General features: G+C 54.9%; 2 protein-coding genes across 8 annotated transcripts; one reads left to right on the top strand and one right to left on the bottom strand.

Moving 5' to 3' along the window:
- Positions 1 to 3025: 3025 nt before the first annotated feature.
- LOC124095713 (ubiquitin-conjugating enzyme E2 variant 2-like) lies at positions 3026 to 4527 on the bottom strand. Its single transcript, XM_046448947.1, has 2 exons — positions 4503 to 4527; positions 3026 to 4087 (listed from the first exon to the last, which is right to left on the bottom strand). The coding sequence occupies exons 1-2, from the start codon at positions 4525 to 4527 to the stop codon at positions 3765 to 3767; spliced, it is 348 nt and encodes a 115-aa protein (XP_046304903.1). The 3' UTR covers positions 3026 to 3764.
- Positions 4528 to 5135: 608 nt separating this feature from the next.
- On the top strand, positions 5136 to 10576 carry Mapk15 (mitogen-activated protein kinase 15). 7 transcript variants are annotated; one of them, XM_058580824.1, is made up of 15 exons: positions 5186 to 5275; positions 5382 to 5466; positions 6365 to 6463; positions 6591 to 6620; positions 6740 to 6830; positions 7209 to 7339; positions 7428 to 7591; positions 7781 to 7920; positions 8651 to 8708; positions 9029 to 9156; positions 9277 to 9382; positions 9622 to 9707; positions 9820 to 9944; positions 10021 to 10146; positions 10227 to 10576. In XM_058580824.1, exons 2-15 carry the CDS (start codon positions 5389 to 5391, stop codon positions 10410 to 10412), a joined length of 1548 nt encoding a protein of 515 aa, XP_058436807.1. In that variant the 5' UTR covers positions 5186 to 5275; positions 5382 to 5388; the 3' UTR covers positions 10413 to 10576. The 7 variants fall into 7 exon arrangements, with proteins under 7 accessions (XP_046305051.1, XP_058436807.1, XP_046305050.1 ...); XM_046449092.2 differs by having other exon boundaries at positions 5188 to 5275; positions 9019 to 9156; positions 9506 to 9707; positions 10063 to 10146; XM_046449090.2 differs by having other exon boundaries at positions 5189 to 5275; positions 9019 to 9156; positions 9506 to 9707.
- Positions 10577 to 11022: the final 446 nt, after the last annotated feature.

The raw sequence follows: 11022 nt of genomic DNA, 5'->3' as shown, positions 1-11022 counted from the left end.
CCCAACCTCTGCTCCCCCTTTTTTGTATTTTATTTAGAGACAGGGTCTTGATGAATAGCTTAGGGCCTCACTAAATCGCTGAGGCTGGCTTTGAACTTGTGATCCTCCTGCCTCAGCCTCCTGAGCCACTGGGATTACAGGTGTGCACCACTTATCTGCTGTTTCTGAGAGCCTGTGAATGTCAGGTCAAGTTGGGTTGTGGGAGGCCACTCTGAATGATTCACATTCTCCATCCTGGAGTGGAGAGGCTCTGACTGGTCACTACATCTTGTAGTGACCTGGACATTGCCCTGGTCCAGGAAGTTTGAGGACGTGTCTTCAGACATAGGCATGTAACCCCATGGGTTGAGGTACGCTCACCTGTTCCTTTGTAATCCTAACCCTTTGGGCGTGGCCTTCCTAGATGTTAGTCGACCTGCTGACAGCAGACATCAGGAAGCTGGAATCAACCCCCTGACACCTGACCCCTTGCCTCATTTGAATAATAAAAGGGTCAGCATGTGCTGGCTCTCTTTTTCCATGGACCCCTCAGGTCAGAGGAGCCGTCACAGGACCCAAAGAAAAAGGTCTCTCTGTCTCGTGTGTGGTTATTTCGTGCAGCCCAGTTCCCCTGGAGTGACCCTGAGTGTTTTAGTCGTGAAGAACATGACATGGGGTGATAGTGTCGCTCAGGATTATGACATCCTCACTTTCTGCTTCCCTGTTTGATGTTATTAAAAGAGGGAGGTTAAGTCTCCAAGTGTAGCTGTGGGTCTGACCATTTCCCTTTCCCGGGACATCAGTTGGCTTTAGGGATCTGGAGGCGTTGTTGGCAGGTGCATCCCCTCAGGATGGTCGGCCCTGCTGTGGGTGGTGCTTTTCATATGACCTCTTCTTGTCCCTGGACTCCTCCAGGCCTGGAGTCCACTCGGCTACTGTCATATCATCAGTGCGTGCGTGACATATCTTTCTCATCCTTCTAACTTCATGTCTTTATGGTTTAAGTGCATTTCTTGTATAATTATATAGGTACAGCTTATAATTGAATCATGTGTCTGTGTCATGATTCATCATATATAATTTGTATAAAGTATATTCTTTGATTTTGATTTTTGAAAATAAGGTCATGATCTCTGCCTTCTAACTGGAGTATTTTTTTTTTTAAAGGCTGGCCTTGAACTTGTGCTCCCGTTCTCCCTCAGGCTTTGGGGTCGCTGGGATTGCGGGTATGCACCACCAAGCCTCACGATTTTTTAAAAAAAATATTTATTTATTTATTAGTTTTCGGCGGACACAACATCTTTGTTTGTATGTGGTGCTGAGGATCGAACCCAGGCCGCACGCATGCCAGGCGAGCGCGCTACCGCTTGAGCCACATCCCCAGCCCCTGACTGGAGTATTTAGACCATTTATATGTATGATGATTGACACGGTTAGGGCTAAGTCCAGCATTTTGCTATGTTTTCTGTTGGTTCCTCCATTCCTTGTTCCTTTTCCTTATTTTTCTGCCTTCTTTTTGATCAAGTGAGTACTTTTTAATTTTCTAGACTATGGTCTTGGTAACTATATCTCTTTATGTATATTTGTTTTATTTAAGATAAAGATCTCATCTTTAACCTAGTCTATCTTCAAATAATATCATAATACTTCACATATAATTTAAGAGCCATACTATATATAATAGTGTATTATTTTATAATAATAAAAATGTGGGGTTCCTTGGCTGGGGCTACAGCTCAGTGGTAGAGCCTTGCCTTGCACAGGTTTGATCCTCAGCACCACATAAAAATAAATAAGTAAAGATATTGTATCCATTTACAACTAAAATAATATTTCAAAAAATGTATAGTTCCATTTCTCCCTTTGTATTTTGTGCTACTGGAATCATACATTTTAATTCTACAAGTTATGGCTTTCACAATATATTATTATTTCTTTTTTAAAAATATTTTTAGGCTGGGGATGTGGCTCAAGTGATAGCACACTCACCTGGCTTGCATGGGGCACTGGGTTCGATCCTCAGCACCACATAAAAATAAAAATAATGTGTCCACCTAAAACTAAAAAAAAATAAATATTTAAAAAAATATTTTTAGTTGCAACATATAATTGAATTATGTATCTGTGTGCATAATTCATGCAATATATAATTTGTATAAAGTATATTCTTGGATTTTAATTTTTGAAAATAAGTTCATGATCTCTGCCTTTGGCTATATTTCTTTATGTGCATTTGTTTTATTTAAGATAAAAATATTTATTTTTTGTGTGGTGTCTCACACATGCGAGGCAAGTGCTCTACCCCTGAGCTACAACCCCGGCCCCTGTTGCTATTATTTTTACTCTACCACTGAGCTACACCCAGTCCTTCTTTTTTAAAATTTTGAGACAGGGTCTGGCTAAGTTGCTCAGGCTTGCCACCCTCCTGCCTCAGCCTCAGAGACACCATGTCTGACTTATGTTCAAATTTTCCAGAAACTGCCTAATTGCTTCCCAAAGCAGTTGCAGCCTCTGTACTCCTGTGAGCAGGGTGGGAGCACCCTGTCCCTGCCCACCCTCTGCAATGCTTCAGGAGGTCAGTCCTGCAGCTACCACTCCAGCAGGCACATGTGGAATCTCTCACAGCTCACAGACATGACTGCACCTGACCACCAGTGGCCATGCATGCCCTGGCTTGCCTCCTGCCACGCTGGTTGCTCCTTACTAGTTTCCAGCACATCCCAGTAAGAGTTTGTGATAGGTCTACAATGAACCAAGGGAGAAATGTAGAGGAAGTTAAAAACTCTTACAGTTGGAGCACAGGGTGACTTTTACCACTGTTCAATCTAGTTTAAAAAAAAAAATACTTTTGTATGTCTGTGTTTTTAAATTTTTTTCCTGGCAACTTATTTTTGCTATATTTTATTGAATTATTTCTCTGCAACAGACTTCAAGTTTCTTTCTTCCTTTCTTTTGGGTCCCAGGTATGGAACCCAGGGACACGTAACCACTGGGCCATCCCCAGCCCTTTTTAGTTGCTTAAACTGACTTTTTTTTTTTTTGAGGACACGTTCCACATTTTATTTACATTTTAAGACTAACTTTAATCTCAAAATCACATATCCATACACCTATTTCCTTTTTGTTGACTTCACTTAAACTTAAATGCATGGTTTATTAAACAAAGACTGTAAACAAATATTTACCATGTTACATGTAACACACAGGAACAGCTTTTAACAGAAATCCATCGACCCCCCCCCAACATTTTTTATTATAAATACAGGTATCAAAACAATCCTGAACATATTTTTGATACTACTAGTAGTCAGCACCCACACCGCTTCAAAAATTACCACAATTTGTGACAATATTCATTGTACCTGCTACTTAAACAATTTCAACTGCAGCTCTTTCACTAAGCGAGATGGACAAAGCATGCCATTTCTGTTTGTCTTTCTTGAGATTTTACTTTTCAGAAACACGCAAGTTTCCAATGCATCTGACACTTCTTGCCATGCTTTCCTCTTGTAAACCTGAATTCTATTTCGAGTACTCCAGGTTCATGTTTAAATGACAGTGCCTTAACAAAAGAAAGAAAAATTGTGCTGCATTTTTCCTCCTGTTACCTGAAAACATAATGGGTGTACGTATATTAAATATATCCTTACAAATGTCCGGGTCATGTTTTACCAGCTGGAATTCTTTTACTTAATGTGTGGGTAATTTTGCATTGTGATATTTAATCAAGACATTAATATGAGTAGAAGGTTGTTGATTTAAGACAAGTTTGAGATTCACTAAAATTAATTGTTGTACGTTTGTCCTTCTGGTGGCTGTGGAAGCTTCGTATTTTCTTTGGACATCATTAGACGTCTTAGCTCTTGAAGTACAACTTTAATGCTATATGAATTTTGCCATTTTGCTAACACTGGTATGCTTCGTGCATCCACCATTCCACTGGAATTATTTATTCCATTCGTATTAATTTTTGTTACAAATCTAACGGATGGAGGAGCTTCTGGGTATTTAGGTCCACATTCTACTTTCAGGCTATATATTCTGTTTTCATAATTTGTCTGTGGAGACCGCCATCTTCTCCTGCAGCCCGACGCAGCCGCCCGCACGCCTGCTTAAACTGACTTTGAACTTGCCATCCTCCTGCCTCAGCCTCCCCAGCCAGTGGGATTACAGGTGTGCACCACGGGGCCCAGATTTCAAGTTTTCTAAAAAGCTAGTCTCTACACAGTTTGGGAATCTGGCTCTGAGTACCAGTCAGAATTTGGGTCCCTCCAAAGTCATGTCTTTCAAAGATTTCCACTGGGATGTCTAACTAGCACCTTAAACGTGTCCTTTGTTAAACCCAAGGCCTGCCCAGGTTAGGCAGGAACTCCTGCACCGAGCTGCCCGGGGTGCGTCTTAAACTTAACTGCCCGAATTCCCGGTCTCCAGCTAATCCTGCTCCATCCAGCGCCTGCTCCAGCCAGCCCTGTCCTTCCAGAACCCACCAAGAACCTAGGAGTCCAGACTCCCGCTTCTCTCACACCTGGGTCCCGGCCTGCAGCCCATCTAGGGTCTCCTGAAGCCGGAACCACCCTCGTGCGCCCATCATTCCCGTGCTGGGTCGCGCGTCCCACCGTGGATTCCTCTCTCGCAGCAACGGCCTTCGCGCTTTGGCCCTCCGGTGTCCAGGTGTCACTCCCGCCTCTGCGCCCCCTCCCGTGCAACTCCTTCAGTGTGCAGGACGCTCCGTTCCTTCTCCGCCCGCCCGACGGAGCGCTTCCCCCGCTGCCTGCTGCCTGCCACCCCTCCAGCGCGGTTCCCGCAGTCATTGCGGGGGGGAGGCCGGCCGCGGGGCTCCCACCCAGGCGCCCAGCGCTCCCCAGGACCTGCCGGGCCCAGGCGCGCACGCACTGGGGAGGCTGCGGTGAGGCGAGCGCCCTGGCCGCAAGGCTCCGGGATGGCGGGCGCTGCCTGCCAGCGGCGCCCCAAGCTACTGCCACCGTCACAGAGCCGGGAGGAGCGGGGGGGGGGAGCGGGGCGACCCCGGAGGGCGCTGCGCCGCTGGGACGGAGGTGGCTCCCCTGGGCGGCGCGCACCGGGCACAGCGGTGCGGCGCCCGGGGCAGGTGCGGCCGCAGACCACGCCCACCGGCGCTGGCGCGGGGAGGTGCCGCCCCGGGTTCCCAGGGCAACCCGTCAACAGGTCGCACCCACCGTCAGCGGAGCCTGCAGGCCCGGGCGCCGCCATGTGTGCCGCGGAGGTGGACGCTCACGTAGCCCAGAGATACCTGCTCAAGCGGCGGCTCGGGAAGGGGGTGAGTGCGAGGGCTGGAGGGGTGTCATGACGCAGGTCCCCAGCCCCTTGTGCCTCAGTTTCCTCATGGAAGCGGTGACCAGCTAGGGACTTTTTCCCGGAGGCAGGTGATGGATGGGGCCCCCGAGCGGTCTCAGGCACGAGGAGCCGAGTGTGTCACCTCTCCTGGTGCACAGCAGATGCTTCTGGGAGGTCAGGACACTTCAGTCGCTGAGTGGAAGAGCGGATCCTGGCAGGGCCCAGAAGCGCAGGGCCAGGGCCAAGGCTAGGGCTAGGAAGGCATGAGCCAGTGTAAGGGGTGGGAGTCGGAACCGCTTGTGGGGTCGTGTGTATTTGCATTGTGAGTGGGTGTGAGCTTGTGCAGCTCTGTATGTGAAGGGGACATGACTGGACAGTGCAAACAGCAGGTTCAAAGGCCCTGGGGCAACGACTTGCTTAGCTGTTGGAGAAACCACTCAGTTGTGTGTAAGTGAGTGGAAGGGAAACAGGGGGTGGATACTGGGATTGTGGGGTCATGAGGGAGCCTGTTGCATGAGGGCTTCTGGCAACAGCCAGGACTTTGACTTACTGTTGTCCACAGCTGGGAGTTGTGGGAGTCGTTTGTACTCTCTTTACAACTCCCACCTGCCTACTCTGGAGGATTCACCTGGGGGTGGTAGGCAGAAGTGCTAGGAGACTAGGTAAGAGGGCAGGGTGGTGATCCCTGGAGGCACAGGCCAGGGCAGGGGCAGCAGGGAGGGCAGGAAGTGGTGAGATAGGGTGAGTTCTCAAGGGGAGTCCCCAGGACTGGCTGAGTGGCTGGATAGGGTGTGGGAGTCTCCCAAAGATGGAGGGGCTTCTGGTCTTGTCCAGAGTGCCCACCTGTGGCCTGGTGCTGCCCCCTGCACCTCTCCAGCTCTCACCCACTCCCTGACCCCATTGCCCAGTGTCCTCCTCAGGAAGTTCCTCCTGAAGCCATGGGATCCAGGCCTCCCTGCAGTCCAACTCTCCCTGACCCAGGGTCCAGGGTGGGAGGGGGGCAGCCTGGGTGGACAGGGGTGGTGTTGGTGGGCGAGCCCTGGGCCCAGCAAGTTGAGAGCACTCTCCCCAGGCCTACGGCATTGTGTGGAAGGCAGTGGACCAGAGGACTGGTGAGGTAGTGGCCATCAAGAAAATCTTCGATGCCTTTAGAGATAAGACAGATGCCCAGGTGAGTGGGGGGTGTCTGGAAGCATGAGTGGTACTGGGGCTGTCGGAAGGTTTGGGGCCCCGGTGTTTCTGGCGCAGGGGGTGTTTGGGTGATAAACAGTCCCTTTGGGTATCTCTGTCTCTTCCAGAGAACATTCCGGGAAATCATGCTCCTCCGGGTGAGTGGCAAGGCTGTGGGGCCTACTTCCCTTACCCAGGGGCAGTTCTTCCCAGAAAAGAGGGGAACTGGCCCCGTCACTCCCAGCGCAAGTCCCTGGCCTGAAATGACTCTCCACAGGAGTTTGGAGACCACCCCAACGTCATCCGCCTCCTGGATGTGATCCCGGCAGAGAACGACAGGGACATTTACTTGGTGTTTGAGTTTATGGGTGAGCGAGGCTGTGGTCAGCTCCTGCCCCACTCTGTCCTGATCCTAGGACTGCCTGTGTCCCTCTGCTGCCCAAGTCCCTGTTGTGGCCAGCACTCACATTCTGTGTCCTGAACCTGAGGAACCACCAGAGCCCGGTGGGGAGCTCCTGTCCCCACCCCCCGCACCGTCCTGCTTTGTTTGGAGCTACTTTTAAAATTTTCCACTCGTTTTATAAAACCAGGGCAACATGAAATGAAGTGCAGAGATGATTCCTCAAGCCCTTACCGCTGTGCAAACAGTGAGCAGGACGTAGAAGCACCAAGGACCAGGCAGGGTTAAGTGGCACAGCGAGTTCTGCTGGCCCTGACTGACCTGCACATCCTTGCTGCCCCCCCAGACACTGACCTGAATGCTGTCATCCGGAAGGGCAGCGTGCTGGAGGACACCCACAAGCGCTTCATCTTCTACCAGCTCCTTCAGGCCACCAGGTTCCTGCACTCAGGCCACGTCATCCACCGGGATCAGAAGGTTGAGCCCAAGCTGCCACCACGCGGCCCCAGCTCCCACCCGGGTGCACCCCTGGCCCTCTCGGCCCTCAGACCACCTGTCTCTCCAGCCATCCAACGTGCTGCTGGATGCCAACTGCCGGGTGAAGCTCTGCGACTTTGGCCTGGCTCGCTCCTTGAGCAACCTGCCCGAGGGGCCTGAGGGCGGGGCCCTGACCGAGTATGTGGCCACTCGCTGGTATCGCGCTCCAGAGGTGCTGCTGTCCTCGCCCTGGTAACAGTGAGATACCTCGGACCCACCCCACCCTCTCCCCCAGTTCCCCCGGCCTGCCCTCCTGTTCTGATGGGGACCCCCAGGCCTTCTTACACCTGGGCCCACCTACTTGTCCGCACCTCACCTCCAAGCCCCTGTACCTTCACCTCTGCCTCTGAGCTCCCCTTGCCCACACCCCTTCCTGCCCAGGTACACCCTTGGGGTGGACATGTGGAGCCTGGGCTGCATCCTGGGAGAGATGCTGAGAGGGCAGCCCCTGTTCCCGGGCACCTCCACTGTGCATCAGCTGGAGCTGATCCTGGAGACCATCCCGCCGCCGACTCAGGAGGGTGAGCATGGGGGGTCCGACTGGGCACCCAGAGGCGGAGGGCCCGAGAGTGCAGCTGTGGGGAGACAGTGCTCGACCGGCCAGGACTGTGCAGGGAAGAGGGTCCGGAGTAGGAGCCCTGGGAAGACTGGAAAGGGCAGGCCCTGGGTAACGGAGGGCCCAGAAAGCAGCTGCCAGGGCGGGGAGACTGCAGATGGCGAAGGAGGCAGGACTGGCCACAGGACCGAGTGGCCACGCGAAGGGGCCAGCCAGGTGGGGGCAAGGTCCTCACCCTGCTGAGGGATATGGGGTGCAGGGCTGAGCACTCCCGTGCCGGGTGCAGCATGGGCACAGAGCCAAGCAGGGCAGGGGGTGCAGAGAGAAGAGGGGAGGCTGTTGTAGGGGTGAGGCTGTGGCAGGGGAATTACTCCCAGAACCCAGGGGAGAGCCTGCTTGCTCCCAGACCTCTGCTGTGCAGCGGAGAGACCGCAAGGGTTGGTCCAGGAGGCCGTCACTGGGCTGGGGTGTGAGGGTGTAGGGCAGGTGTACCTGTGGGCACCCATCAGCTCAGAGGGGGCTCATGGGGGCACATGCCTAGCTTTTGGTGGGGTGGAGCCCCACCAGATGTCAGAAGCCCTGAAGAGGCTGCAGTCCTTGGCATCAGAAGAGATGGCTGGCCCCAGAACGCCCTGAGCTGTCCCACCCCCACAGCCACACCTGGTCACACCTCCTTCCACCATCACCCCCCACAGACCTCCGGGCTCTCGGCGCAGGCTACAGCTGCACCTTGCTGCACCTCCTGGGATCCCGGTGAGTGGGGTGCTCAGCTGTGGGGCAGGGAGGCTGGCTCAGGAGCAAGCTAGCTTCCTGTGCCTGGCACCAGGGCCCGTTTGTGCCTGTTGGGGCCAGGGTAAGAGTGAGGAGACCCCAGCATTGCCGTAGCTCTGCCAGATGAGGGTTCTGTGGGGAGAGCCCCAAGGGTTCCCCACGGGAGGCCTGCAGAGGAGACTGAAAGGTGAGGCAGGGGTCTCTCCCCACTGCCTGCAGGTCTGGCACAGACAGATCTGGGGAGGGGGCCCTGGGGGGCCCTGGAGAAGAGATGACAGGCAACTGCCCGCAGGCCACAGCAGTCGCTGGATGACATCCTGCCACCAGGCACCCCCCGAGATGCCCTGGACCTGCTCAGGAAACTTCTGGTGTTTGCCCCCAGCAAGCGGCTCAGCGCAGCCCAGGCCCTGCAGCACCCCTACGTGCGCAGGTAGGAGGGTGGGAAGGAGCCCTGGGGCCCAGGGCCAGCCCCCCGCTGAGGGGGAGGGGAGCCTGAGGGGCTCTGGGCTCTGGCTCTGCAGTCCAGGTCTCACCTTTCTCTGACCCGAAGGTTCCACGGCCCCAGCCGTGAGTGGACACGTGAGACGGAAGTGTGGCTCCCGGTGCTGGAAAGAGACCAGCTGTCTGCCTCCGAGTATCGCAGCCGCCTCTACCAGGTGCTCGGGCCTCCGCCTCCACTGCCCCTCTCCCTGTGCACCCTGGAGTCCTCCTGACTCAGGGACAACTAGTGCTCCCCCATGCCCACACCTCGCACCTCTGAACACCCTCCCCTTCCGCAGATGATCCTGGAGAGAAGGGGCAACAGCCGTGGGCCAAGAGAGGGGATCTTGGGGAGCACGGCCTTGGGGCCAGAGGCCAGGGCCTCCTGGGCTCAGGGACACCTGTTCCATCACAGAGCCATCCCCCAGATCGCGTCCCGGATGCCTGTGAGGAACCCTGGTTCCAGGCCTCAGAGTAGCCCTGATGGTGACCCTGAGCAGGGTGTGTGAACTTTGTCCACCTCCCATGTGGAAGACGACCCCTGGTCCTGCTGTGTGGGGCCACCAAGGTGCAGAGGGGATCTAACTCTGAGGGTTGATCTCCAACCCCACAGAAGCCTCTGGTGCGACCAGGAACATTCCTAGACCGAGCTTGGCACCCCAGCCCCAACCTCTGCCCCCAGGAAGGTGGGAAAGGTCCCCTAGGACTAAGGCAGAGCCCCCCTGTACACCTCCAGGGGTAAGTCATGGCGTGTGGGCATGGCAGGAGCCTCCCACTGTGCCTTTTAGTGATCTTGTGACATGCGCCTTCCCAGATCAGTAGCTTGAGAGGCATGGCACCCTCCCTGACCTTGCAGGCCGCAGCCCAGGCCACCAACCAGGCCCTGATCCGCCGTGACTGGCCCCTGAATGGTGGGCTGAGGGCAGCTGGTGGGCGACAGGTGAGCCTGGCAGTCTCTCCCAGAAGCCTGTGTGCCCACTCGTGCCCCTTTCGTCTGATAATGACCCTCCCCGTGTGCAGGTCTCACCCCGGCCCACCTGGGAGGTTCCGGAACCCCGGCCAGGCCGCAGGATGTTTGGCACCTCAGCCTGGCAGGGGGCGCAGGGAGCTGCCAGGGCTGCGCTTGGGGGCTACTCCCAGGCTTATGGGACAGTGTGCCGCTCAGCGCTGGACCACCTGCCCTTGCTTCCTGGACCTCACGCGTGAGGGGCCCACGTGCCTCGCCGCCCTGCCACAACACAGCGCTCTTCCTCCTTCCTTTGCTGGGCTGCATTTGAGTTCTGGGAGCTCCCCTAGGCCTCTCTGGGGGAGCAGACACGGTCTCCCCAAACCTGATGACTGTTTTGAATAAAGCCCTCTATGTCAGCCCACTCTGGTGTGGGGTTCCTTCCTGGGCCACACCCCCAGCGGACATGTCCCAGCCCTTTCTTGGAGCCCACCTTCTTCCGAGGACCGACTCTCCCTATCTTGAAACCTCCACCGCACGTCCAGGACTGCCCCTCCTGGTACTCTGTCACCCTGCAGCTCCCGTCCAAGAGCACCCCACCCAGGGCTTCCCTCTAGACCAGGGCCACCCAAGACTGGCCGGGAGGGTGACCTGGAACCAGCTTCTGGCCCATGGTCTTAGGTGCCCTGGTGCCTGCCGCTTGCCTTTCTCTCTGAGCACCGTCAGAGCCCAGACCCTGCTACAAGGCCCAGGCTGCCCCCAGGATGGCCCCGTGGCTCAGGGATTTGTGAACTCAATTGTCTGCCTAGGTACAAACCACCCTATGACTGCGACTCTGAGCCACAAAGGGAAAGTGGTGTCCCTTTCCCG

This window comes from Marmota monax, unplaced genomic scaffold, assembly GCF_021218885.2.
Source record: "Marmota monax isolate L192 unplaced genomic scaffold, Marmota_monax_Labrador192_F-V1.1 WCK01_AAM20220418_F8-fsc00073, whole genome shotgun sequence".
NCBI classification, from domain to species: Eukaryota; Metazoa; Chordata; class Mammalia; order Rodentia; family Sciuridae; genus Marmota; species Marmota monax.
This window is presented reverse-complemented; position numbering and strand designations above follow the sequence as displayed.

Bases quoted from the DNA above. Each gene is read 5' to 3' on its own strand.
- Mapk15 (XM_046449090.2), top strand. From the start codon at position 5,389: ATGGGGCCCCCGAGCGGTCTCAGGCACGAGGAGCCGAGTGTGTCACCT. The intron at 5,467-6,364 runs GTCAGGACACTT...CACTCTCCCCAG, and splicing joins ACAGCAGATGCTTCTGGGAG to GCCTACGGCATTGTGTGGAA. The intron at 9,383-9,505 runs GTGCTCGGGCCT...CCCCTTCCGCAG, and splicing joins ATCGCAGCCGCCTCTACCAG to ATGATCCTGGAGAGAAGGGG.
- LOC124095713 (XM_046448947.1), bottom strand. From the start codon at position 4,527: ATGGGCTGCAGGCCGGGACCCAGGT. The intron at 4,088-4,502 runs GTGAGAGAAGCG...CAGTTTAAGCAG, and splicing joins CTGCAGGCCGGGACCCAGGT to GCGTGCGGGCGGCTGCGTCG.